A 24,270-nucleotide genomic window follows, 5' to 3' on the forward strand; every position below is an offset into this window, starting at 1 on the left:
GGCTTATATGTGGGATATTTGGTGTTGCTTTTGGTGTGTGTTGTAGTGAGTGTTGAGAGGCAGTGTTGTTGTTTGGTGGCTTTGGAGGTTTTTGAGATTTGGGAAGGTTTACTTTTAAGTGCTTCAGAATAAGATTTTGTGTGTGTGTGTGTGTGTGTGTGTGTGTGTGTGTGTGTGTGTGTGTGTGTGTGTGTGTGTGTGTGTGTGTGTGTGTGTGTGTGGGTGATATAGTGTGGACATTCTTGACAACCTCTCTGTATGCGAGAGTTTTTGCCGACAAAGAAGTTATGATTTACAGCTCTCACAAACTGTATTATTTTCTTTAATAATAACTGGTTGCCTGAGAACATGAGACAATTCCTACATTGCCTTAGGATACCTAAATCTACCAAGCCGGCCACTGAAATTGCATATCCATGTTGTCTAGTCCTGTAATAGAGTGGGCTGTTTAGGATTAAGGAGAGGGTTTTAACAGGGCTCTCTTAAGGTAGATTCTGGGGTTAAGGGCAAGATATTGTATAGTATTAGGATATGGTAGTGCTATTTGATGCACAAGCTAGCTGCTATAAAATTAATTCCGCATAATGCCACGTTTTCTTTTTACAGGTGTCAGACCTAATCCTAACTTCATAGGGAAATGTTACTGTCTATGCACTTGTTACTATAGAGGGCACTGCTATGTGCTACTGCATGATGGGCAGCTGCATGCAAATTTGCCTGATTTATAGCAGAGAAAAAACTTAAAATTTCCAACTCAGATGGAGCAGGTAAACAACTTTTGCCACAAGATGAACGATCCTGGAATTCATGGAATTTCTTCATATAAAAGCACAGTAAAAGCAGCTCTCATGTGCAGATTAAACAACAAACCGTTACCAAACAGCTAAGTCCCTAGCTAATTTGCCTTTTTGCAAGACAATTTGGAAGCAAGCAGAACTAGAAAAGCCAGCAAACAGAGAAATTACATTTTTGCTGTGACATCCCCACACTGGGCCAGTAATAAGGGAGTCTGACTCCTCACCACTGACACTGGAGAGGGATGTTCACATGGAATACAAATGAGTACACTCAGTATTTCCAGACGCAGACCTTTCTGCATCAAGTACCATTTCTCTTAAGAGTACACAGGGCACACACACACAGCCCAAGGGCTGGGTGTCTCTATCTGTCTCTTCCCTAGGTCCCCAGTAAGGCTCCCCAATGGCACTGTGCAACCAGTGCTCTGTATCCCTGCCCCAAGTTACTGACACACACATTCTTTGAGATTTAATTTTCACACACACACACACACACACACACACACACACACAAGCTGCCACAGATTACCCTCTCTACCAACTTTGCCCAAACTATAAGGTAGATTCACTGCCACCAGTCAGTTATTATAAGGCTCTTTAAAGGGTATCTAATGATACTGAGTGAAGTTAATATCAATAGGAATGGTAATGGAACCCGCGGTGGTGGTGCTACGGTAGCATCGTCGCCTCACAGTAAGACGCTGTCCGGTTCGATTCTCAGCTAGAGCATCTTCTGCGTGGAGACCTGCGTGAATGGACGCACCTTCGTTGAAGGTTGTGCGTCAGGTCTGGCAAGCCGGTACATAAAAATCAACTGCCAACCATTAGCTGACCGGAGTTCCACTGTGGCGACCCCTAACCGGGAAAAGCCGAAAGACACAAACAAATGTTGACCAAACAGCAAGGCTTTCAGGAGTGGCCAAAGTTATCACCAAATAGATATAAGAAATATATGCAAATGCTCTCAAAGCTGAAATATTTTCAAAAAACGACCAACCACAATGAAAAGTTTAAATGTATTTAATAAAAGAGCAAGAAAATACTAAATATCTATTTACAGTAAACAAAGTTTCAGTCACAGGGAATATTAAAAATAACACAGATGGAAAGTTTCACAGAGTTGTAGAAAAACAGTACTTCTAATCTCATTATATTTTCCTGAGTAATTTAAAAGCATTATTGTTCCTAGTTAAGTTACTTACTACTGCAGGGCAAGATAATGTGGGTGAGGGTCTTTCTAGTCAGGTTTCCAAGAACTGACTGACCAGTCTGTTTGAAAGACTTCTCAATATAATATCTAAATATTATTTCAGAGTTGATTACACAATGACATCACATCTGGTCCTCTGACTTCTGGTTCCCATGATATCACCAACACTAAAGACTGACAGGATTTTAGCACCTATGTGTTACAATACACATAGCTAGTGCTTTTTCATATCTCCTTGTAGTCATAAAACTATTTCACTCTTCTACAGGAGCTACCAACCATTCTCTAGCACAGAAAGTGTGTCTCTAGCTCTATTCAAAACTGTGGGATGATGTCTTTATGACTTAACCCATAAAGTAATTTAATTTCAGGTGTATTTTAAAGTTTGGTGCAGCTGGATTGTGATTAACGTCTGCTCTGCCAGTATTCTCTGTTGAAACATATACATTTAATTCAGTTGCAATAATGCATATACATTTCTTTTCTTTTGAGCAAGGCACACTGTTGATGCATTTTAACACAAGCAACTTTACAAATACTTTTTTAAGCATAAGCATCTGTACAAATCAGTTTGATACACAAATGACATATAATTCTTTACAAAATTGCAGCTAGCTGTGCTGACATATGTTACAAATCCACAGCCTTATTTCTCCTGGCATGGCTGGCCATACCTCCTGTCATCACATTTGTCACAAAATGTATTTATTTATTTATTGACATTTGTTGACAGGGAAAGTCCACTGGGTCAGCAACCCATTTTCAATGCAGGCCCAGGGAGAAAATCTCAATTGCTAAAAGTTGTGCATAGTTAAAGGCATTAAGCAATTTTAACAAAGCAAATTATATAGGTTAAGTAGTACAACAGGTGATTAATGAAACTGACAGAATTATATACATATGTGTGTGTGTATGTGTAAAATATATATATATATATATATATATATATATATATATATATATATATATATATATATATATATATATATATATGTATGTATGTATATATATATATATATGTGTGTATATATATATATATATATATATATGTGTGTGTGTGTGTGTGTGTGTCAACAATTGACAGAGTTGATATAAAAGTAAATAAATGCTTTAAAAATTATCAAAAAACAGTCGGTATCACTATGTAGAGCAAGTACAAGTGCAGTAAATGTAAAAGTATTCTTATCTTAACCTGGGTGGGTGTTGGTACAGTTGAAACACCTGAAAAGCATTGCTGAACTCTGAAAGTTCTGCTTGTAATGCCACATCAACCTTTGTACTGCAGCTTTATTGATCTGTTAACTCTGACCTTTTTGCTAATGTAGCCCTTCACAGTGTGAACAGCAACGGGCCCAGCGCTAAACCCTGATGCACACCCTCTCCCAATGGGAACCCCTCTGTGAGACTGAACACTTCTAGTACTGGAGTCATTGTGTCCTGTAGCCTACACTAATTCTACTAATGTTTCTTGGACGTCATATCATCGTAGGACTGCCCAAAGCAGCTTTTTTGGCACCTTGTCATATGCTTTCTTCAAGTCTAGGAATGCCATGTTTGACTCATTCCTCATCTCTAGCTTCTTCTCAGCTTTCTTTATCATTTCAAATACCAGGTCACTTTTGATGCATACTTGTCTGAATCTGAACTGCTTCTGTCCTACCTTGCTTTCTACTATTCTACATATTTGTGTATGAATCACCCTCTCCAGCACTTTCATGCATTGTGATTGGAGTTTGATACCTCTGTGCTGCCAACAGTTGTGGATGTCCCCTTTGTTCTTGTACCCTGGTACTATTGTGCTTAATATCCTGTCAATAAGAATACACCTTTTTCTCCATACCGCTTTAAGTACCCTTTGGAACCATTTCTCCCCAATTCACCCAACATGCAGTCACTGATATCTAGTCACATTTTGCTCTCTGTTGACATGGATTTGCAATTTGCTCTGCCCTGTTCTGTTGCCAGCTTGTTTGCTTTAGGAGTTCTGAGGTGCATTGTAGTAACTGCTTTATGCTTATTGACAATCACGTTTAGCATTTATTGATCTTACTTGTCAGAGGTGTTAATATTTGTTATATTTTGAGGATAGCCTCTCACATACTTGTCAAAGGTGTTCAACATTTGTTAAATTATGAGTATAACCTGTCACACACCTCTCACACACTGTACATCAGTAAGCAGTTGATGACTGCATCACAGCCCCCTAACAACAGAGTTATTCTTCTGATGTAAAGAAATCACGTTATGAGCTACTAAGACTTTACTTCAGCAAACCTCGCCCACGTAATACCAACCACGCTGGCACATCTTCATTTGTGCCTTCACCCACGATTATAGTGAGTCATGCAGTCTGGGTGGTATGATCCAGAGTTTGCTACCCTCAGCCTATGTTTGCTTACTGTGCAACCATAAGCAAGTCATTTACTCAGAAAATGATGTACGGCAGTTGGGAAATTGGGCTGAGCTCCTAAGTCATCCTCCAGACCAAATGCTTGAACCTATAACCCTAGGCTCCATTCCTATTCATAGGATCACAGGAGGTTACTAGGCTATTGGCCCTGAGGCCCGTTTAGCCCATGTTTAGACAAATCAGCACCCAAAGCCCCTGTCCAGCAGGGGCACAGGTGAAGTCCCAGGGATGTATTATTTGTTTCCCATCCAGTTATCCAGATTGTGCTTAAAAGGGATAATGAGGTACTCCACTTGATGTGGAGAGGGAGTCTGTTCCACAGATGGGGGAATCTCTGGGACACAAATCTGTCCCGCCGACAAGTCCTGTTAATATCACAGACCAGGTTGAGTTTGCGTATACCGGTTGGTTGAGTGGAGCTTGACTTGCGGATATGCAGCAGTCCAATCAAAGCGGGGTCTGAGATTGCTTTATATGCCAAACAGAGGTCACCCCTGAGGAGTCTGTATGAAATTGAGTAGAGGAATAAGGCTTTTAGCCTATCTGTGTAGGGTAGACGTTTGAGGCCCTGGATTCTCTTGGTGAGGAACCTCTGTGGTCTTTCCAGCTGCTGCATGTGCTTTGCATGGTACATGCCGAAGGGGGCGTTGTACTTAATAATTGGCCTTATAAGGGAAGAATACGGGGATGTTATGGCCTCTTTGTCTCTGGATGAGATACCCTTACTTATAAGGTGGGTCATGTAGACAGCTTTCCGTAAACGGAAGCAACATGGTGGTCAAAAGTCAGATTGTTATCAACCTGGGTGCCCAAATCCCTCACTATTGATTGTGTACTTGGGACATTGTTATTAATGTGATAATATGTGAGAATGTCATTCTCTTCAAAGGGGATGATGCTGCATTTTTTGGCATTCAGCTTGAGGCCATGTTTCTGGCACCAGTCATTTGTTTGGGTGAGACCCTCTTGGAGGACATCCACATCACTTGGGGAATAGTCCATTGGTTTTGGTCTGCACCTCAGAGAAGTATATCCTGAATAACAGAGGTCCGAAGACCGATCCTTGGGGTACATCGCTCGTTATGGGTCGACTGCTTGAGATGGCTTCCCCTATTTTGATTAGGTGGTTTCTATCAATCAGCCAGTTTGCTACCTACCTTGTTACAAATGGATTGATGCCTAGTTGAGAGAGTTTATTTACTATGCCTGAGTGGGGAATAGTGTCAAAGGCTTTGGCCAGGTCAAAGTAGGCAGTGTGCACCATCTTCCCCTCGTTCATGGCTTTGGTGACTGTCTCAAAGAAGTCGACCGGATTTAACAGACATGACCTCAAATGACAAAGCCAAACTGTGTGGGGTCGAGTGTTTGAGGTTGCCAATGTCCCTGTTAATGCTGTCCATGATAATCCATTCCATGGCCTTGCAGATCAGGCTAGTTAGGCTGATGGGTCTATAAATTCCCAGATCAGTGGGCGCTCCACCTTTGTGTAAAGGGATGACAGTGGCTGTCCTCCACTCGGCTGGGACAAAGCCAGTACTCAGGCTTTGGTTGAATAGGGTGCCTAATAGTGCTACTAGTACATGCCTGAGTTCATGTAGGATGCAGCCAGGGATGTTATCGGGTCCCATGGAGGCTGTGTTTTTTGCCTTTGAGAGGGCAGTGATGAGATAAGGGGTGGGAGGCAGGTACTGGGGATGTCCTGATTAACTGATGGGGGGGACAGATGGGGAGAAGTTTTCTCTGAATCTGTCAGTCAGTAGAGTGGCTATATCTACAGCATTTGTGTATGTGGTGTTCTTGACCACCAGTTCTGAACAGATCTGGACATATGTGAAGAAGACCTGTAAGGAATCCTAAGATTGTAGCTAGACATGGCAATATGATAATGCATTAGACCATTAGGCATGGTGATGTTTCACTCTGTAGACTGTGAAAAGATAGGATCATGGTCAGTTATTTCAGTCTCTGTTTAGTACGGGGATTACAGAAATGACCAGAGCCCCTCGGTAATGCCCTCAGATGCTCTACCTTGGGGAGAGTTTTTATATGTATGTATCATAGGCAGGTAAGATGCTTGCCTTCAGCAGTATAGTGCCTTCTTCAAGAATAATGTCACAATTTAAAAAAAAAAAATATTTCAACAGTTGCCTTATTAACTGGCCTCATTTCAAGGTATGTGAAGGAGGTGATAATTGACAGGTTTGACCGTTTACTAGGGATGGGTTTCATCTGTCCTCAGAGCTTCTGCTTATTGGCTTAGACCCTTTTTGTCCCCTTAGTGCCATTTTGGGCAAAGTTGACTTGCTAGACATTCCAACCTAACAAATTCTTATCCAGCCTTCATTAAGTTGGCTCTGCTCAGTGCTAGGAGTCTGAACAGTGAGCTGCTTGATTTTGAGGTATTACTGACACTCCTGTACATTCATATATGTCTTTTGGGAGGTTGGTTTGCCTGTTCCAGTAATACTTCCGTTATAACAGGGTATGATGTCTGTCTATAGCTCTCTCTCTCTCGTTTGGATTTTCGGGTGGGGGCAGTGGGAGAGCATCTGTTTCTATTTGGTCAAATAAGCATTACCTTGTGCCAAATACTTTACGATTCTGAATTTGAATTCCTTGACATCTTGGTTATATTTGATAAAGTTATTTACCACATCAATGCCACCTATAAATTCCATTGTGTCACCCAAGGACCACATTTGTTACCACAGTAGGTTGTGTTCCACATATATTAATGTTAGTACTATAATTGTTCATAGGTAGATACTAGGCTATCTGCCCTAGGGCATTTATAAGCCTAGCCAGGGTGTATTTGGCTTCCACCTCCCTATTAGATTAGCCTACTGTGCCTCTGTAAAGTAGGTCACAGAAATTACCCTTTAAGATTAGTTTACTGTGCCTCTGTCTAGCAGGGACACAGAAGAGATCCCAGGGGTGAATTTGCGATTTCTCATCCACGCGTCCAGATTTTCTTGAAGAGGGTCAGCAGGGACTATGTTTAACATGAATTGGGATTCTATTCCAGAGTGAGGGGAGCCTCTGGGAAATGAATCTGTCCCTCCAGCATGTCCTATTTATTTTTGTGCTGAGGTTTAAGTCCCTGGAGCTTGAAGTTCTAAGGGACTTGGATTTTTTGATGTGGAGCATGTCCATTAATTTTGGGTTTGACATGGCTTTGTACGTCAGGCATAGATCGCCTCTGAGTAGGCGGTAAGCAACTGAGTAGAGCTGGAGTTTCTTTAGTCGAGCTGCATAGCACATCTGTTTGTAGCCCATGATCCTCTTAGTGAGGTATTTTTGGGGTCTCTCCAGTTGCTGCAGGTGTCGGGTAAGGTACATCCCAAAAGGGGCATTGTATTCAATGATGGGCCTGATGAGTGACGAGTAGAGGGGTACAATGACCTCTCTTGATCTAGATGCGAACCCTTTCTTGATAAGGTGGGCTATATAGAAGGTCTTTCTAACCACTTTGGCAACGTGATTATCAAAGGAGAGATTACTATCTACGTTGGTCCCCAAATCTCTAATTACTTCTTCTGTACTTAATGGATTACCACCTATGTGGTAATTTGTGGGCACCTTGTTTTTCCCAAAGGGGATGACTATGCACTTTTTAGCATTTAGCTTGAGGCCGTGGCTCTGGCACCAAGCATCCATCTCTGTGAGACCCTTTTGGAGGATGCTTGTGTCAGCTGGAGAGTCGATTATGGCCCCCAGTTTGTAGTCATCTTTGAACTTTATCAGCCATAATCCCCCCTTGTTAGCCTGAACCTCAGAGAAGTATATACCAAAAAAGAGAGGTCCCAGAACTGAGCCCTGTGGGATGCCACTTGTAACTGGTTTGGATTCGGACATGGCACCTGCCATTCTGACCATGTGGGTTCTATCTTGTGATATAGGGGTTGATATTTAAGCTGGTAAGCTTATTTATGATGCCCGAGTGGGGTATTGTGTCAAAGGCTTTTGCGAGGTCCAGGTAGGCTGTGTGGGCTACCTTGCCCTCATCTATGGCTTTGGTAACTGTTTCAAAGAAATAAACTAGGTTTAAGAGGCAAGATCTGCCCTTAACAAAGCTGAATTGGGAGGGTCCAGTGTCTGGAGGCTCCCAATGTCTTTGTTTATGTGTTCCATGATAATACGCTCCATAGCTTTACAGACCAGACTAGTTAGGCTTATGGGGCGATAGTTCCCGGGGTCCGTTGTAGCACCACCTTTGTGGAGTGGGACCATTGTAGCTGTATGCCATTCTTTGGGTACGTATCCTGTAGTAAGGCTAAGTTTGAACAGTGACTTAATATGAGGGTTCAGTTCTTCTTGGAGCTCGTGTAAGACACAGCCTGGGACTGCTTTTGAGAGGGTAGCTTTCACCTGTGCATCTGTGATGTCAGGGAGGTTACATTCAGTTGGGATAGGCATTTGCTCCTTTGTGGGGGGAGAAGTTTGCACTGAATCTGTCTGCCAGGATGTTGGCTATGTCTGTAGGTTTGGTATATTTTGTACCGTTATGCAACAATTCAGAGAATATCTGGGAGTTTCCACCCATGTTCCTGACATAACTAAAGAAGGACTTGTGATTATCTTTAGTGTCTAGGGCAGTTTTTCTTTCGAAACTGGCCTTTGATGAATTTATGAGGGCTCAAAGTTTCTTGCTAATACTGATTAGAGATGCCTTCCCTTTTTGGGATTTTGCTCTGTCATGTAGTAGCTTCCTCCTTCTGTTGTATAGCTTATTTATGGCCGGGGTCCACCAGACAGGTCTCCTGTTTTTGGAGGAGTGAGTCTTGGTTTTATTTGGGATACCCATGATCCATGCATTCCTGCAGGTGCTCATAGAATGCATTTGTAAAGGATTCTGCAGATTGGGCTGTATTATCCTCTGGCCCGGGGGCTTTGAAGGATTCCACCTCAGTCTTGAGAAGTGCAAAGTTGGCTTTTGAGAAATTCTTTACAGTGATTTCCTTGGCTGGGAGTGGGGACGGGATATGGATGTCCAGGGAAATTTGTTTATAGTCTAATCTTACCAATGAGGGGTTTACCTCTGGTGTGGAACATAGAGTCCCCATGTTGGTGATGACCAGGTCCAATATGTTCCCTCTTGTGGGAGTGGTGACCAGTTGTTCCATCGCGTTAAAGTTTATAAATTCAAGGAACCATTGGGTGAGGGTGTTTGGGCTTGAGTAGTTTTCCCAGTCAATGTTTGGGTAGTTGAAGTCACCCAATAACATATTCTCCAGTGTTCTCAGGAATGCCAAGTGGGGTTCCTGTAATAGGGAGGGTGTTCTGTAGCAGGCTACAAACTGAAAGGCAGTTTTCCCCACTGTTAGTTGCACATGGATGGTTTCCAGTGCTTCGTGCAGTGCCACTAACCTGGAGGTGTAGGTATATTTGATGAATATAGATACTCCCCCTCCTTTTGTGCTTTGGTCCGAGTTTTGGGGCCGAAACGCATGGTATGAGTTATAATCTGGTAGTGCTGGGGTGCTCTCAGGAGCCTTGAACCAGGTTTCTGTTACTGCACAGACATCGATTTTCTCCATACTGAGGAGAGCCTCGAGTGCGTGCATCTTGAAGTTTAGACTTCTGGCATTGAGTAGCATTACCTTTAGTTTTTTTTATCCTCGGGTTGTCTATGGAGGTGGGTTTGTCCTTTGAGCCTTGCCTAAAAAAGGCACTATGGGAGTGGCAAGAGCCTTGGCCAGTATACAAAAGCCTAAGGGTGACAGGTGCAAGCCGTCCCTAGCGAAGCAACATGGCTTGTCGAGCATGTCATCCCAGGCTGACAGACACTGGATCCCCTTTGAATGACACCAATACTTTAGCCAATTGTTGAAACTGATCATTTTGTCTTTATACTGTGGCATCATTCTTGGTGAGGGCAAGATGCTCCTCAAGGTCAGGGTCATACCAGCTTGGGCTACATGATCAGAGAGCTCCTCTGTCTCTTTTCATGTAGTGTAGTCCAGGGAGGTATGTCTCAGGTCATTCACACCAGCATGGACAATAATGGAGTCATACTTGTACTTGCTTTGGAGTGACCTGAGTGCTTGCATTATGTGGCGGATCCTGGCACCCGACAGGCAGCTTACAGTGACCTTCTCCTTGTTCAGTCTGGTGAGCGGGATGTCAGTGTGCCGGACAATAGAGTCCCCTATAACAAGTGTATTTGGTGTGTTGTTTGGCCTTAAGGACTGTGACTGTGAGGCACACTGATTTTGTGAGATATGTGATTTGTGGGTATTGTTGAGGGGTGGCTGTTGCTTGGATATCTGCTTAGGAGGTCTTTGCTGTTTAGGCAGATTTATATTTAGAGCCTCCAAGTATGTTTTTGTGTGTTTATGTGTTGGGTATGCAGATGCACTAGGTCTGTGTGAGACTGGATTTGTGGTGCGGGTGCTTACCTTTTCCTCCTGATTAACTGTGCCAGTCTTGGGTTAGAGAACTCTGCCTCCAGTTTGGCTGTGTAACTGCATCTCTCACATGTATTAGACTTTGTTGGAAGGAGGAGAGGGTTGTCTGTGTACATAAGGCAATTGTAACATTGCCTCAAAATTCCCAGATTCACCAGCTGGACTGGAGAGTAACCCTGAAACTGACCCTTGGGCATACCAGATTAGTATAGGGAACTGGTTTTTTACTGATCAGATTAGGGAAGGGAACTGATTTTTCACTTGATCAGGCAGGACCAATCGGGAGCCTAATACTTAAGTCAAGGAGGGTGTAGTGCTTTAGTTAGTTAGTGTTTCCTTATAAGAGCTGAGCAAGTGCAGGGTTTTAGAAAGAGAATAGAGTGATTTTTGAACAGTTCTACAGGAAAAAGTGAAGAGCAGACTTTGTGGAGCCTGGAATAGTTTAAACCTGTTTAGGCGGCGATGCCCGACACTGCTCAGTGCGCAAAACCGCACAAAAAGAGAGTTGTAGGGTTTTAAGAGAGAGAGAGAGATCAAGGAGTTTAGAATTGACCCAAAATGGCAAATAAAACTACAGCTTCTAGGCAGTAACCACTCCTACAGGGACAGGCAGGCTGTTCAGTGTTAACAACTGCCACTGGTGAACACAGAGACTTCCCTTTAGCCCAAGCAAGCACTGGCCTTCTAGAAACTTCCAAACAGTTCAGAACAGCAAATCTGTAACTGAACTTTCTTAACTTTCAGAAAGTGGGAAAAAAGCAAGATATTTTTTTTTCTTTTTTGTTGTAGTTTAAAGGTAGCAGTGATACACAAGCAGCAAAATATTCACAACAGTGCAATAAATGACCCCACACTTGAGTGCTAGGCCAAAATCAGATAAAATGCAGTTTTTAGAGAAAAAATGATTTTAAATTAAGTGCAACACAGGAAATGCAGTAAACAGGCTCTAGATGTGTTCCAAGTACTGTTACTGTTACAGATATAAACTTAGCAAGCCAGAAAATGCCAAAAAGTAGGCAGCAAAGCAGTAAAACTTAACAAAAAAATCAGAAGAAATACTTAAAATCACAAAAGTGGCCCCTTTTCTTCTCTCAGCATTTTCTCCCCTTGGTAGGTGCTTCAGCAACAACTAGCAAGCCTGGAAAGACGCCAAAACCACGAGGCAGCCGGGTTTTAAGAGAGAGAGATCAAGGAGTTTAGAATTGACCCAAAATGGCCAATAAAACTATAGCTTCTAGGCAGTAACCACTCCTACAGGGACAGGCAGGCTGTTCAGTGTTAACCACTGCCACTGGTGAACACAGAGACTTCCCTTTAGCCCAAGCAAGCACTGGCCTTCTAGAAACTTCCAAACAGTTCAGAACAGCAAATCCGTAACTGAACGAAAGTGGGAAAAAAGCAAGATTTCTTTTTTTTTCTTTTTTGTTGTAGTTTAAAGGTAGCAGAGATACACAAGCAGCAAAATATTCACAACAGTGCAATAAATGACCCCACACTTGAGTGCTAGGCCAAAATCAGGTAAAATGCCATTTTTAGAGAAAAAAACAATTTTAAATTAAGTGCAACACAGGAAATGCAGTAAACAGGCTCTAGATGTGTTCCAAGTACTGTTACTGTTACAGATATAAACTTTAGTATTGCTCTGAAATCCTGACAACCCGGCATACACTAAATCCAGGGACATCCTTTATGTTTTTTTTTAAGACTTCATTGTTAGCACAAAGTTCATTATTACTGAACTCCTGCTCAGGATTTTTAATGTCATCCTTCCCTTAAGGGATGGGCCTGAACTCTTGCAGACAGTGTTTGTGGTGCCTTACCTAACAAAGTTTTTGTAACCGACACTGGTAATTATTGTCCAATTAGCCTCACTGCTTGTATTTTCAGTAATGTCATGGAGGACAAATTAGTATCTTTAATAGTAAAGTCCTGACTTACAGACAATTAATCCTACTCAGAATGGTTTTGTGAAGGGTAATGTGGTTGATTTTTCTGAGTGAGTGTATGTGTGTTTTGGGGGGCATTCTGTCCTTGCCACTCATCTTGGCCTTGTTCAGGCATTCAGTATAATTTCCCATGCATACATTGTTAGTACACTTACCAGGTTAGATGTAACATTACTCAGTGGATTCCTAACTGGTAATCTGTACAGACACAGTGAAAGTTGGAAGAACCTTCTCACATAATGGATTAGTCACAAGTGGAGTCTCTCAGGCCTGTATGCTGAGTCCCTTTCTCTTTGGTAATATACTTCTCTGATATAAAGACATCTGTCCAAGATTTGTGCATGACCAATTATGTCGGTGTCATTATTGACATATTTTCCACGAAGGGCAAAATAGAGTCAGCACCTGGTGTTTTGACCACAAACGTACACACACTGCAAAAACTGTAGTGTAGTCCAATGGAGAAACAAATCTTTCCTAATGATCATTACATAAATCCTGCTTGAGGTTGATGCAGTCTTTAGTGATCTAAGCATTTTCTTTGACCGTGAGCTGTCCTTTGATCACTAAGTATCAGTTACATTAAGAAATTTTTTTTTTTCATGGCTCATCAAATTATCTAAGATTTATCATCAAGATCAAAAGAGGTCTCAGTATACCTCAGTTCCTCCCTTATTAGGCTGATCATTAAATGTAATGCTCCATTTTGTATGTATGTCATCAAAGGCATATACCAGTTTCAAAGATCTTAAAGTTTCCCCACCAACGGAAGTATAGAATTATGGGGGGTAGGCTCCCTTATTTGTCTGGACAGATTAAAATGTATGTGCATTTTTTTCATGTTGTACAGACTCCTACAAGGAAATCCCTGTGTTGCCTTTTTGGCTATGAAAGACCTTGTTTTACTAGATATTCTGTACCTCAGAAACACTGGTAATGTTAGAAACAATTGTTCCGAAACTCTTAACTTCCATCTCAATATAAATAGGATGACTTGGAGGACTAACGTGATTATCCAAAGGATTCTCTACCTATAGTTCAGACTTCCCTTGCATGTTAAAACTGTGTAATACCTTAGCCTTCTTCAGGTTAAGTTTTGATGACTGGATGTGCTCACACATATTCACTCATGAGAATTAGTAGTTTAGCCCTTTTTGTGAAGGAAGACAAATTTCCTGGCTGTACTTTGCATGGTGCATGGTTAGGCTACATGTGTATGTTTACACTTACTGCTTTTTACTAACGTAAAACAAATGATAAGAACTGACTTGCTAGCAACAGCATAAAATCCCAGGAAGCAGAACTGAAGAGACTCAGGACAAGACTGACATGTTAGGCAGTCTACAGCATGGCTTATAAAGTTTGAAGTTCAGTCCTTTTGTTTGACAGAGGTTTGCAAGCACGTGATGAGCACGGTAGTCTGTCTCAAAGTCACTGCATTGTCTGACTTTTCTCTTAAATATTTTCTTTTTGTTTTATGACAAAGAAAATTCAGGAATGTGCAGTCCAATAGAAACATAGACTGTATATGACAACTGTGTCACGTGACCATTTACTGCTTATTAGTACCCACCCGTCAACCAAACATCCTTTTTCAAGACCACTCATACCAAGGATGAATTTATGGATATACATTGAGTTGCCCAGTTTCTTCTCAACAGTATGTCACATTACTTGAAATGGAGAGGAAGTCTGTTCTAGAAATGAAAGTTTGTTTTAGAAATGGGGTAGTTGCATGGCAAATTTGTTTCTTTGATGTGATTTGTTTGTTTGTTTATTTATCTGTTTTCATGTACCAGGAAAGTATGTATGGCAAAATAAATGCAATTTTTCAGCAGAGGCCTTACGTGGTAAGCTCCAAAATAAGATAGAAATCCATTTTGGCAATTCAATAGAAAAACATTCAACAAACCTTATTTACAAAGAGTATCAGATTAAGGAAATGCATGTTTTCAAGATATTGTGAGTAAAATCAAAATACTTTATTAATACACCTGCATAGAATCCATAGTAGACAGAGTTAGGATTGCATACTTCAAACTGTAGGTGTGGAACTGTTGCATAGTTAATTAGCTGCCAGGTGATATTTTAGGGCAGATTTGAAAAAGGATACATTTTATTTATAAATACAGTTGTGGATATCTGCAGGGCTGTTGTATGCAGTATGGAGCAGTGTCTGTGGCAAACACAAATCAGGATGTGCCATAACACAGAACTAAGGAGGTCTTATGGCAGCATATAATAATATGTCTTCATCAGGGACATGTGTGAATTCAGCCTCAGACATTCATATTAATACATTTGTACTTTATTTGCAACAATGTTACTGTGCTGTATGTTAATCATCGTCTTCCGTGTTAAGGATTTCAAAAAAATGTTTTTATTTTTGCAGTACAATATATTCTTTCTGTAGTTTGTTGGAATTTCATATGTATAACCCACTGTGAGTTAAGCATCATTAATTCTGAAATTCATATGGTTAACAATTTTTGACTGTTGAGAACTTGACAGTGTAATGCCTATTCTGACGGGAATTTGTTGTTAAGAGAGACCATGACCGTTTTAATTGAATGTGGGTCTGGATATATGGATTTTCTGTATTTGCTAAAATAAGTAATTTAAGATCTGTTTACTGAAAAGCAAACAGGATCAAACATGTAAACTGCAACCTCAACTATAAACAAATTTCAATAAAAAAGAATAGAGCAAAACCACATGTATTAAATCTAACCTGAAAAGGATTAACAAACAACTCTGGAGCAAGATCAATTTTCGCTGAGAAAATTATAAGTAAAATTGCCAACTCAGTCAAAGAAAACCACAAGACATTATTTATGCAAAGACCCTCAGAAATAATTACCAGGATTGCAGTGAGCCTATCACTAAAAGCATCACCCATTCAAACTCTGAGGATTTAGCTAACGTCCTTACAGGTAAATTTAGCTCCAAATTCTTCCCTCTGACTTCTCCAAATTTCCCATACTACCATAATTACATTTGAAAAGAGGCAAAAGTGCTCTTTGTGACCAAAAACATCAGCTCTGTGGGACCACATAACATAGTAGGCTATTTCCTGGTCAGTATGAAGTACCCACTATGAAATATCTCCTTAAACTGTTCAGTCACAGCATCTCTGTTGGATATGTACCAGGAGCTTGGAGATCAGCTGTAATTGGTCCACTATACAATGGAGCCCTGACAAAGAACCTCGGTTACTATAGATCTAATTGTCTCACCAGAAAAATTGACAACATGATGAGATACATTACCATGGACCTCACATATATGGACACAGGGAACTTACAGTCCCTAGACCCAAACAAGTTTGGCTTTATAAAAGTTAGATCATGCCTATTAAATCTTGCTGATTTCTTTGAAAGAGCTGCATGAACGCTAAATGAGGGTAACTGCATGCACACACTTACCTTGATTTAGCCAAGGCTTTTGAAACTATAATTTAATCTGGTATCATTAGCAAATTGATCAAACTGGGTATGAAACATTAATGTAACCCAGTGAATTACCAAGTTGCTTCACTGATCAACTCCACTGTATTACAATTAATTGCACACTGTTCTCCAAGAAACTTCTCAGCAGTGGTTTAAACCAGGGCAATAAGTCAAATCTGACATTAGAGGCCTCTGGATACAAGCTGCCAGATGACTGCAATCTTAAAGCCATCATCAACCCAACTGAAAATACCTGGATCCATCAAGAGGGCATAACTAACAAAAATTCATGATCATGGTCTAAAACTGAACACCAAAACATATAACATTCTATAGGAATTCCTGCTTACCTACCATACAAACAGTACCCCTTACACAAAACACTGTCATTAGAAATATAGATACCTTTGTGGACAATAAACTCTGCTCTGACCACCAAACGTATTACTAAGGCCCTCTCCCCTTAGTCAGAAATGGTTAACATTCCCCGTTCTGGAATACCATGTGCCCTTCTGTATGTACTTATCCAAACAACTTGAAATAAGTACAAGTGAATGTTTTATACTTACAGATGCAATGATATCAGTATTGTATTAACATAAAGCTGTTTCCACAAATATTCAGTTATTAGTTGTTATAGGAAGCAGTATAAAGAATACTCATACATTCATAGATGATTAGAATAGTAATGACCCCAGGGAGCCTTTTTAAGCCTAGACATGCTTCTTAAGACAATTAATGGCAACTAAAAGCAGGAAAGTAAAGCATTATACATTATAAATTGGCACAGCCTACTAATGACATAATTAAATTAGTATATTAAGCTCCTTTTTAATAAGGATTCCTCAACTCCTTGTTATGTGCTCTGTGTGTGTTCGTCTGTCTGACTCCCTCTGTCTCTTTGTGTTGTCAGGTGGATGGAAGTTTCATGTCTTCTGTTATTACTTCCTCTTGTCACATACATTCAGTTACATTTTTAAGGATGCTTGACATCGACAGTAGTAGCCTGCTTGCAGCATATAGAAGTACATATAAAAATCCATTTTAAAGTAACAGATCCATATTGCATAGCTATATGTAACAACCTGTTCATCAATATTTAACACACCTAATCCATCTTGTAAAAAGTTTCTGTTATCAGCTGCTTAAGTTACCTAAAGATTCTAAAATCCCTGTCTCTTTTCTCTGTCTTCTAAATAGTTTTACATGGTTGTTTGTATCTAGCCTAGAAAGTTGTAAATAACCTGATCCTGATTTTTGTACTACATATATCTGTAAAACTAGTAGTAACACAAATGCAAGATCACACAAATGCAAGATCAAGAGTCCTAAATTCATGTTGCAACATAAAAAGGACTTGTTGGTGTGATAGGTATTTCTCCCAAGGAATGCCCATCCAGTGGAACAAACCTCTACTTTCTGTAAAAGAAAGCATGTCCACACTGTCTTCAGCTCTTACTTAGATGAATGAATGAGAAATCTAGATTTTACCCCATGCCTGACCCATATCCCTTTATGGACAAGGGCAGTAACTAGTTGTATGCACCAGTGGGATTGCAGTGGGTGGGATTAAAAACGTTTAACTGGTCTATGTCTTAGTAACAACCTAGAAACCAATTAACACTGCTAAATGCAATTGCTGAAGGAATGTTATAAAATGCTGAGCAGACAGCATGTGTTTTGTGTAATTTCTAACTGAAATGTAAGCATCAAGAAGTCACTGATAATCCAATTGAAAAGATAAAAAGTGTTTCAAGACTGTTTCCTGATTTACAGGTCATATTGTGACAGTACGAAAGTAAATATTTATGCTTCATCGTTTCATTCTAACTCATTTTTGTTTTTAAGTTCACAGGAATGCCAGTTTCAGTGAGATTCCAAGTCAACTTTCATTGCTTGAGAAGTACCGTAATTCTGAATGTAACAGAGCTTTGCCAGGTACGCTGTCTGTAACAATGCAACGTGGCCTGGTACAGCCTGAAAACAGATTCAGTACCCATGTCAAAAGTAATCTACTTCACCGAAAATATAAGCTAGAAATGCATCTAAGAACTAACGGAGGGGAAAAGCCATGGAAGAGACTTAAACAGAGCAATGCGTTCAGACTTCATAGGGTTCTTTTTGTCCGTGGAAGGAATAGACAAAAGAATAATGTGGCAACACGTGACCAAATCAGTAGAACAAAAATATGTAAATACTCCATTTATAAGATGCGTATTCCAGGTAAAAAGCATTTAAAAGTACATCAGACAACTCAGAACACATGTGAAAAAGGAAAATCACTTGCATGTAGTACATGTGGCAAACCTTTTATGAATCACAATCGTCTGGTAGCACATCAGGCAGTTCACACTGAATGGAAACCATATAAATGCACAAAATGTGGCAAGGGGTTTTCACGAAAGGCAAACATGGTAAAGCATCAGTATATCCACACTAAGCTAAAACCATATACATGTCCTGTATGTGGTAAGGGGTTTACACAAAAGAGTAACATGTTACTGCATCAACGTGTTCACACTGGACAGAAACCATATAAATGCACCAGATGTGGCAAGGATTTTTCACGTAAAGGAAACTTGGAAAAGCATCAGTATATCCACACAGAGCTAAAACCATATAAATGTCCCATATGTGCAAAGGGATTTATCAATAAGGGTAACATGTTACTGCATCAACATGTCCACACTGGACAAAAGCCATATAAATGTGTCATGTGTGATAAAAGCTTTGTACAGAAAACCAGTTTGGTTACACATTATTTAGCCCACAATGGTCACCAGCCATATAAATGTGTCATTTGTGACAAGGGTTTTAAATATGAGAGAAGTCTGGCATATCACCAGGTTAGCCACAGTGGACAAAAGCCCTATAAATGTGACACATGTAACAAGGAATTTGCATGCAAGACAAATTTGATAGCTCACCAGAGTATCCACAGTGGACAGAAACCATATAAATGTGCCACATGTGGCAAGGGCTTTAGACAGAAGTCTGGAATGGTAAGACATCACTATGTCCACACAAGAGATAAGCCCTATAAATGTAATACGTGTGATAAGAGTTTTGCAGATAAAGTAAATCTGACAGCACATCAGAGTGTTCATAGTGGGCAAAAACCATATAAATGTGCCATTTGTGGTAAGGGGTATACAAGGAAGGTTAGCATGACAAAACACCAAAATGGTCACACAGGGCAGACACAGGACATTACTGCAAAGCAAAACTAGTAACAGACAAGGTATAGCCAAGAAAGCATAAATTAGTAAAGGAAAATAAAGGAGCAAATAGATCACCAACATGGAGGCACCAGTTTAAAACAATTGTGAAGCACTTTAGAAAAAAAGTGTCATTACTGGGAGAATGCATTAAAAGAAACTGATGTTACAAAAATGAACGAGGTAAAACAAAATACAGCATCAAAACAGATCAGGATTTGAGCTACACCATATCAAACAATAAATTTAAATTCCCTGTGCAGGACAAAAATTCAGGAGATGCAGTGAGAAATATAAAGAAAGGATATAGAACAGGCAGTTTAGGGATGACCCAAAGAAAGGAGATAGGCAAGAAGATAACAACAATCGAGACATGATCAAGACAGTGGAAATTAATGCTTTATAGAGAAATATCTATTAGGACCCAGTTGAATACAACAAGGAGAACTAATAGATAAAAGAAATAAAAGAACATCCAATAAATTCTATTATAGAAGATATGCATTGGAATGATTTAACTGCTACTGAGAATGAGATAAAGTTAAGTAAGGCACCAAATGTAAAACATCGGCTCCTGCTGCTGTACCTAACTTTTGGGTAAAGGTATTAACATATTTGCACCGTGATTTAGCCTTGAGCAAAAACTACTTATATGTATACACTGAAATGACATCAGACTGGCTAACAATAGGGAAGCCATATTCGTATTTAAAAGTGAACCTGCAAACTATCCTAAAAATCATCAGTCAGTAACCTACCTCCCAACAATGTACAAGTTAAATACAGCAGATTGAAGCACTCATTTAGGTGAAAATTCACTTGAGGTGTTAGTGCAGAAGAGAAATAAAACTGATCCCTTTGGAACAAAGTATCGTATTTTGCTAAACAAAACATTAATGGAGGCCTGTAAAAAGAATGGGAATCTTAATATGCCATGGAAAGACTGCAAAATAACATTGGCTAGTATTCCTCACTTCTGGATTGTAGAATGCTTACAAATGTGCAAGGTCCTTTAGACATTGGAACACTGTATGTAGTTAATATGAAGAAGAGGCAAACCACTTTGCAGCTGAATTACAAACAGGACAAATTGTTATCCAGGGTGTGAAAATCCAGAGTAGACTATTTCATTGTGATTGTCATCATTATTGCTTTGTCTTTCTGTTAATCTGCTAAACTGTTTGCTTAATAGCCTAGGTCATGGATTCAGTCTGACTCCAAGAAAAATCATCCTGTCAAAGGATATATCATCTAATTTTTGTGGATGATCTACAATTGTATAGTTCTTCAGATAAACACCTGTAAAACAGTTACAAGTAATTAACACTTTCTCAGATGATACAAGAATATGATTTGGTCTCGACAAACGTGCAAAAACAGCATTTGAAAGAGGAAAACTGAAGCATCAAAAATGCATCACATTCGTCCTGAAGTTATATTAATGATTTGGAACAATATGGAGTGTACAGATACCCTGGAACAGACAAAGGGGCAGCGATATAACATGAAGAAATGAGACCAAAACTTGAATGTTTTGGAAGAGTAAAATTAACACTGAAAACAGCTTTAACATTCAGAAATAAAGTTCAAGCTATAAATAAATTTGTCAGTCCTGTTTTAACAGATTAGGGGGTGATTGAGTGGCCACAAAAAGAGATACAGAAGCTTGGTAGGAAAATAAGAAAGTTGCTTCATGGCCATCAATGTACAAGAGCCAGTGTTTACCAAGATTATATGTCTTTTGATCTGTCTACACATATAAGCTGGTGATTGTAGAATTGCTTATATATTTATTGACCATCAAATCCAAACATAGTAAAAGTTTTAAAACATGAACAAATGATGTCTGAGATGACCTCTTTGATCAGGAAACTAGAAGCCTCTAGGAAACAAGCAGGCATAGAAATCCAGCCAAACGTGGATAAAAAAACAGGTTGCAGCAGAAAGCGCAAAATGCAAAAGAAAGACTACAAAGAAGATGACCAACAAAAAAAGAAATATATAGTTGGAAAGACCACAGTTATAGAAAGAAGTACAGAGATCTACAGGAACAATGGTACATTGATGAAGAGTTGACTAAAAGATGTTTCAGGCAAGGTGAATTTAAACCAAAAAATGAAAGGTTAATATTGGCAGCACAAGATCCTAGAATGTGTGCTAGATGGTTCACAAATTCCATAGAAAAGGTTGCAGATGGAGATAAATGTTGGATCTTCAGTTCATAACTAGAAGCAGTTACACATCTTATTGCAGGCTGCAGTACACTTATTGCTGAAGGTTTTTATACTGAAAGAAATACTGTGACAAGGTTGCATTGGCGACTAGGTAAATATTACAACACAGCACTTGCAGAGAGACACTGGAAACATGAAAAGCAAAGGATTATTGAAACTGAAGTAATGATCAATTGTAGTTCAGGAGAAAAAACAGATATAGCATTGGTTACTGAAATTCCTGCACTCAGCGACTACAGCATCTTGTGAACTGACAGACATAAATTTGTAAAATATCAATACTTGCAAGCAGAAATTAGAGTACTGTGGAATAATGATGCATAAATAGTTCTAGTTGCAGTAGGAGCAACTGGACTAATAACGAATCTTCAAACATATTTAGATATGCTACTGATAAAACGTAACCCCTCATGAACTAAAAAAACCCAGATAATTCTGGGTATATTGTGGGTGCTGAGAATGACACTCTTATCAAATGTTAAAGACCAAAATAAACCTGATTTCATTAACTTTAATTATACTCTGACTTGGATCCCTTCCCCTCAATTTATGCAGAAATCTAAGCATTTGGAGAAGTAAACAAAGACAGAACCCTTTGAAATGCACCATGAGTGACAAGATTTTTACATTTGACTTCACATCAAAGTATCAACACCGGATAGGTCTAATGAAAAAGAATTTGCAGTTGTACTTACATATGCTGTAAGTACATGTAACATCTTATAATTTTTACAGGAGGAGGTGATTCCGGGCACATTGTGGATGCTGAGCAGAGCACTCTTGGATAACATCAAACACTGAAGCTATACTAATTTCATGAACTGTAAATGTACCTTGACTTAGGAAAGGGGTCCGTTCCCATCATGGTTTTAAAAACCCAAAACAATTGGATCAATTAAAGCAACAGAATGCTTCATGTTTATGAAATGTTGTATAAAAAACAGTGCATAGCAAGATTATGTATCCCTTGCTCTGAAGGAGGTATAGGCCTCCTCAAAGATGACCACATGTATAGATCTGCACTTGTGGGACTATATACATATTTGCTGACCTCACATATCCAAACATGGTGAAAATTGTTAAGCATGAAGAGAAGATGTCTAAGATGGCCTCTTTACGTAGTTTAGCAGAAGCATTTTGGAAGAAAGTGAGAATGGAAATCAAACCAGAAATATCCAAAAATAGCTGAAAAAGGCAACACCAAAGCAGATAATCCTTTGAAAATGAACTTTTAATCCAACATAATAAGACAGTGAGCGCTTTCACATTATCACAACGTTTCATCAGACTTTAAGTAAAAACCATTAACTGCCAACCATAAATAGTAAATTCAAACCCTTCTGGCCTATGGTTCAACAGAAACAATTATGACATCATGTTGAAATTTAAAATTTTAAAAAGACATGCTTTATAAACAACATTCTTCAAAATATATACATAAATAAAGCATGCGTCATAAGAAACACTTATAAAGCACATGTGCATTCGATATATAAATATTAATATAATACATATGCTTATAAATATCACAAAAAATATACACATTTTTATATTTAAATAAATTTAAAATTAAAAAATGTATGTAGTGTGGTTCATTCTAACAACTAACTAAAAACAATATATATGCATGCTTGTGTCTAAAAATCATCCACATGAAACTGTGAAAATTAAAATTCTATTTAAAGGGACTAATGTGCATGTGGTCTGGTTGATAAAAAAAGGTTTTAACGTCATCCTATCATTCAGTCCACTCATTTTATGTGCTTGCAAGCATATTATCCATCTACTTTCTCTACCGTCCGTGTAAGTCTTAACATTCCCTAATCTGCCTGATTTCTTGATCAATTCTAATGCTCTAAACTTAAACTTATGTGTCATACCATAGGTTAGCACATGTTTAGCTAATGCGTTCTTATCATCTTCTTTGTTTATAGCATAAATATGCTCTCTTACTCTTTCTCTGAGGGTCCTATTGGTTTTACCTACATAGAAGGACTTGCATACCTTGCACTGTGCCAGGTACACCAAGTCCCTCATTTTACAATCCGCGTATTGTTTAAACACATAATCCTGTCTAGTATCAGGGTGAACAAATGTATTATCACCTGCCATGTATGGGCACTGGTTGCAGCCCCTACAAGCAAATGTCCCCTGTCTGTCTGAATATCTTATAGTATGAATCTTTTCTTGCTCATAACAAAGTAATCGCTTAAGTGATTTTGTGTTCCTATACATGTATCTCGGCCTATTACCTACTATCGTAGTGATATCATCATCTACATTCAGTAATCTCCAATTTCTCTCTGTTACTTCTGTTACCTTATTATTCCTATTAGTAAACGGAATAATCACTTTAAGCCCCTCATTTCCTCTTGCATTCAAACCTTCATCAACCCTGTCAATATTTGTATTACTTTGGAAGTATGATCTTCCTTTTCTATTTCTATGTGACGTACTATTATACACAGATCTCTCTATCTCACCGTCTTTATAGCCTCGTTGTTTAGACTTATCTGCCAATGTCTTACATGCTTCTCTGTAAGATTCATCATGACTAGTAAGTCATGACACCCTTAGTATTTGACTCTTCATTATATTA

The 24,270-nt window shown here is 39.3% G+C and overlaps 1 protein-coding gene across 1 annotated transcript in view; it reads left to right on the forward strand.

Annotated features, from left to right (window-relative positions):
• The window catches only part of LOC122798714 (zinc finger protein OZF-like), a 138,063-nt gene extending 115,148 nt beyond the window's left edge, over window positions 1-22,915 (forward strand). Inside the window, exon 4 of the mRNA XM_044067810.1 lies at window positions 18,068-22,915. Coding sequence (XP_043923745.1) covers window positions 18,068-19,449 — 1,382 coding nt within the window. The 3' untranslated portion in view covers window positions 19,450-22,915. The remainder of the gene's footprint in view (window positions 1-18,067) is intronic.
• Window positions 22,916-24,270: the final 1,355 nt, after the last annotated feature.

Source organism: Protopterus annectens, chromosome 3.part1 (assembly GCF_019279795.1).
Source record: "Protopterus annectens isolate FY-2018-M chromosome 3.part1, PAN1.0, whole genome shotgun sequence".
NCBI classification, from domain to species: domain Eukaryota; kingdom Metazoa; phylum Chordata; order Ceratodontiformes; family Protopteridae; genus Protopterus; species Protopterus annectens.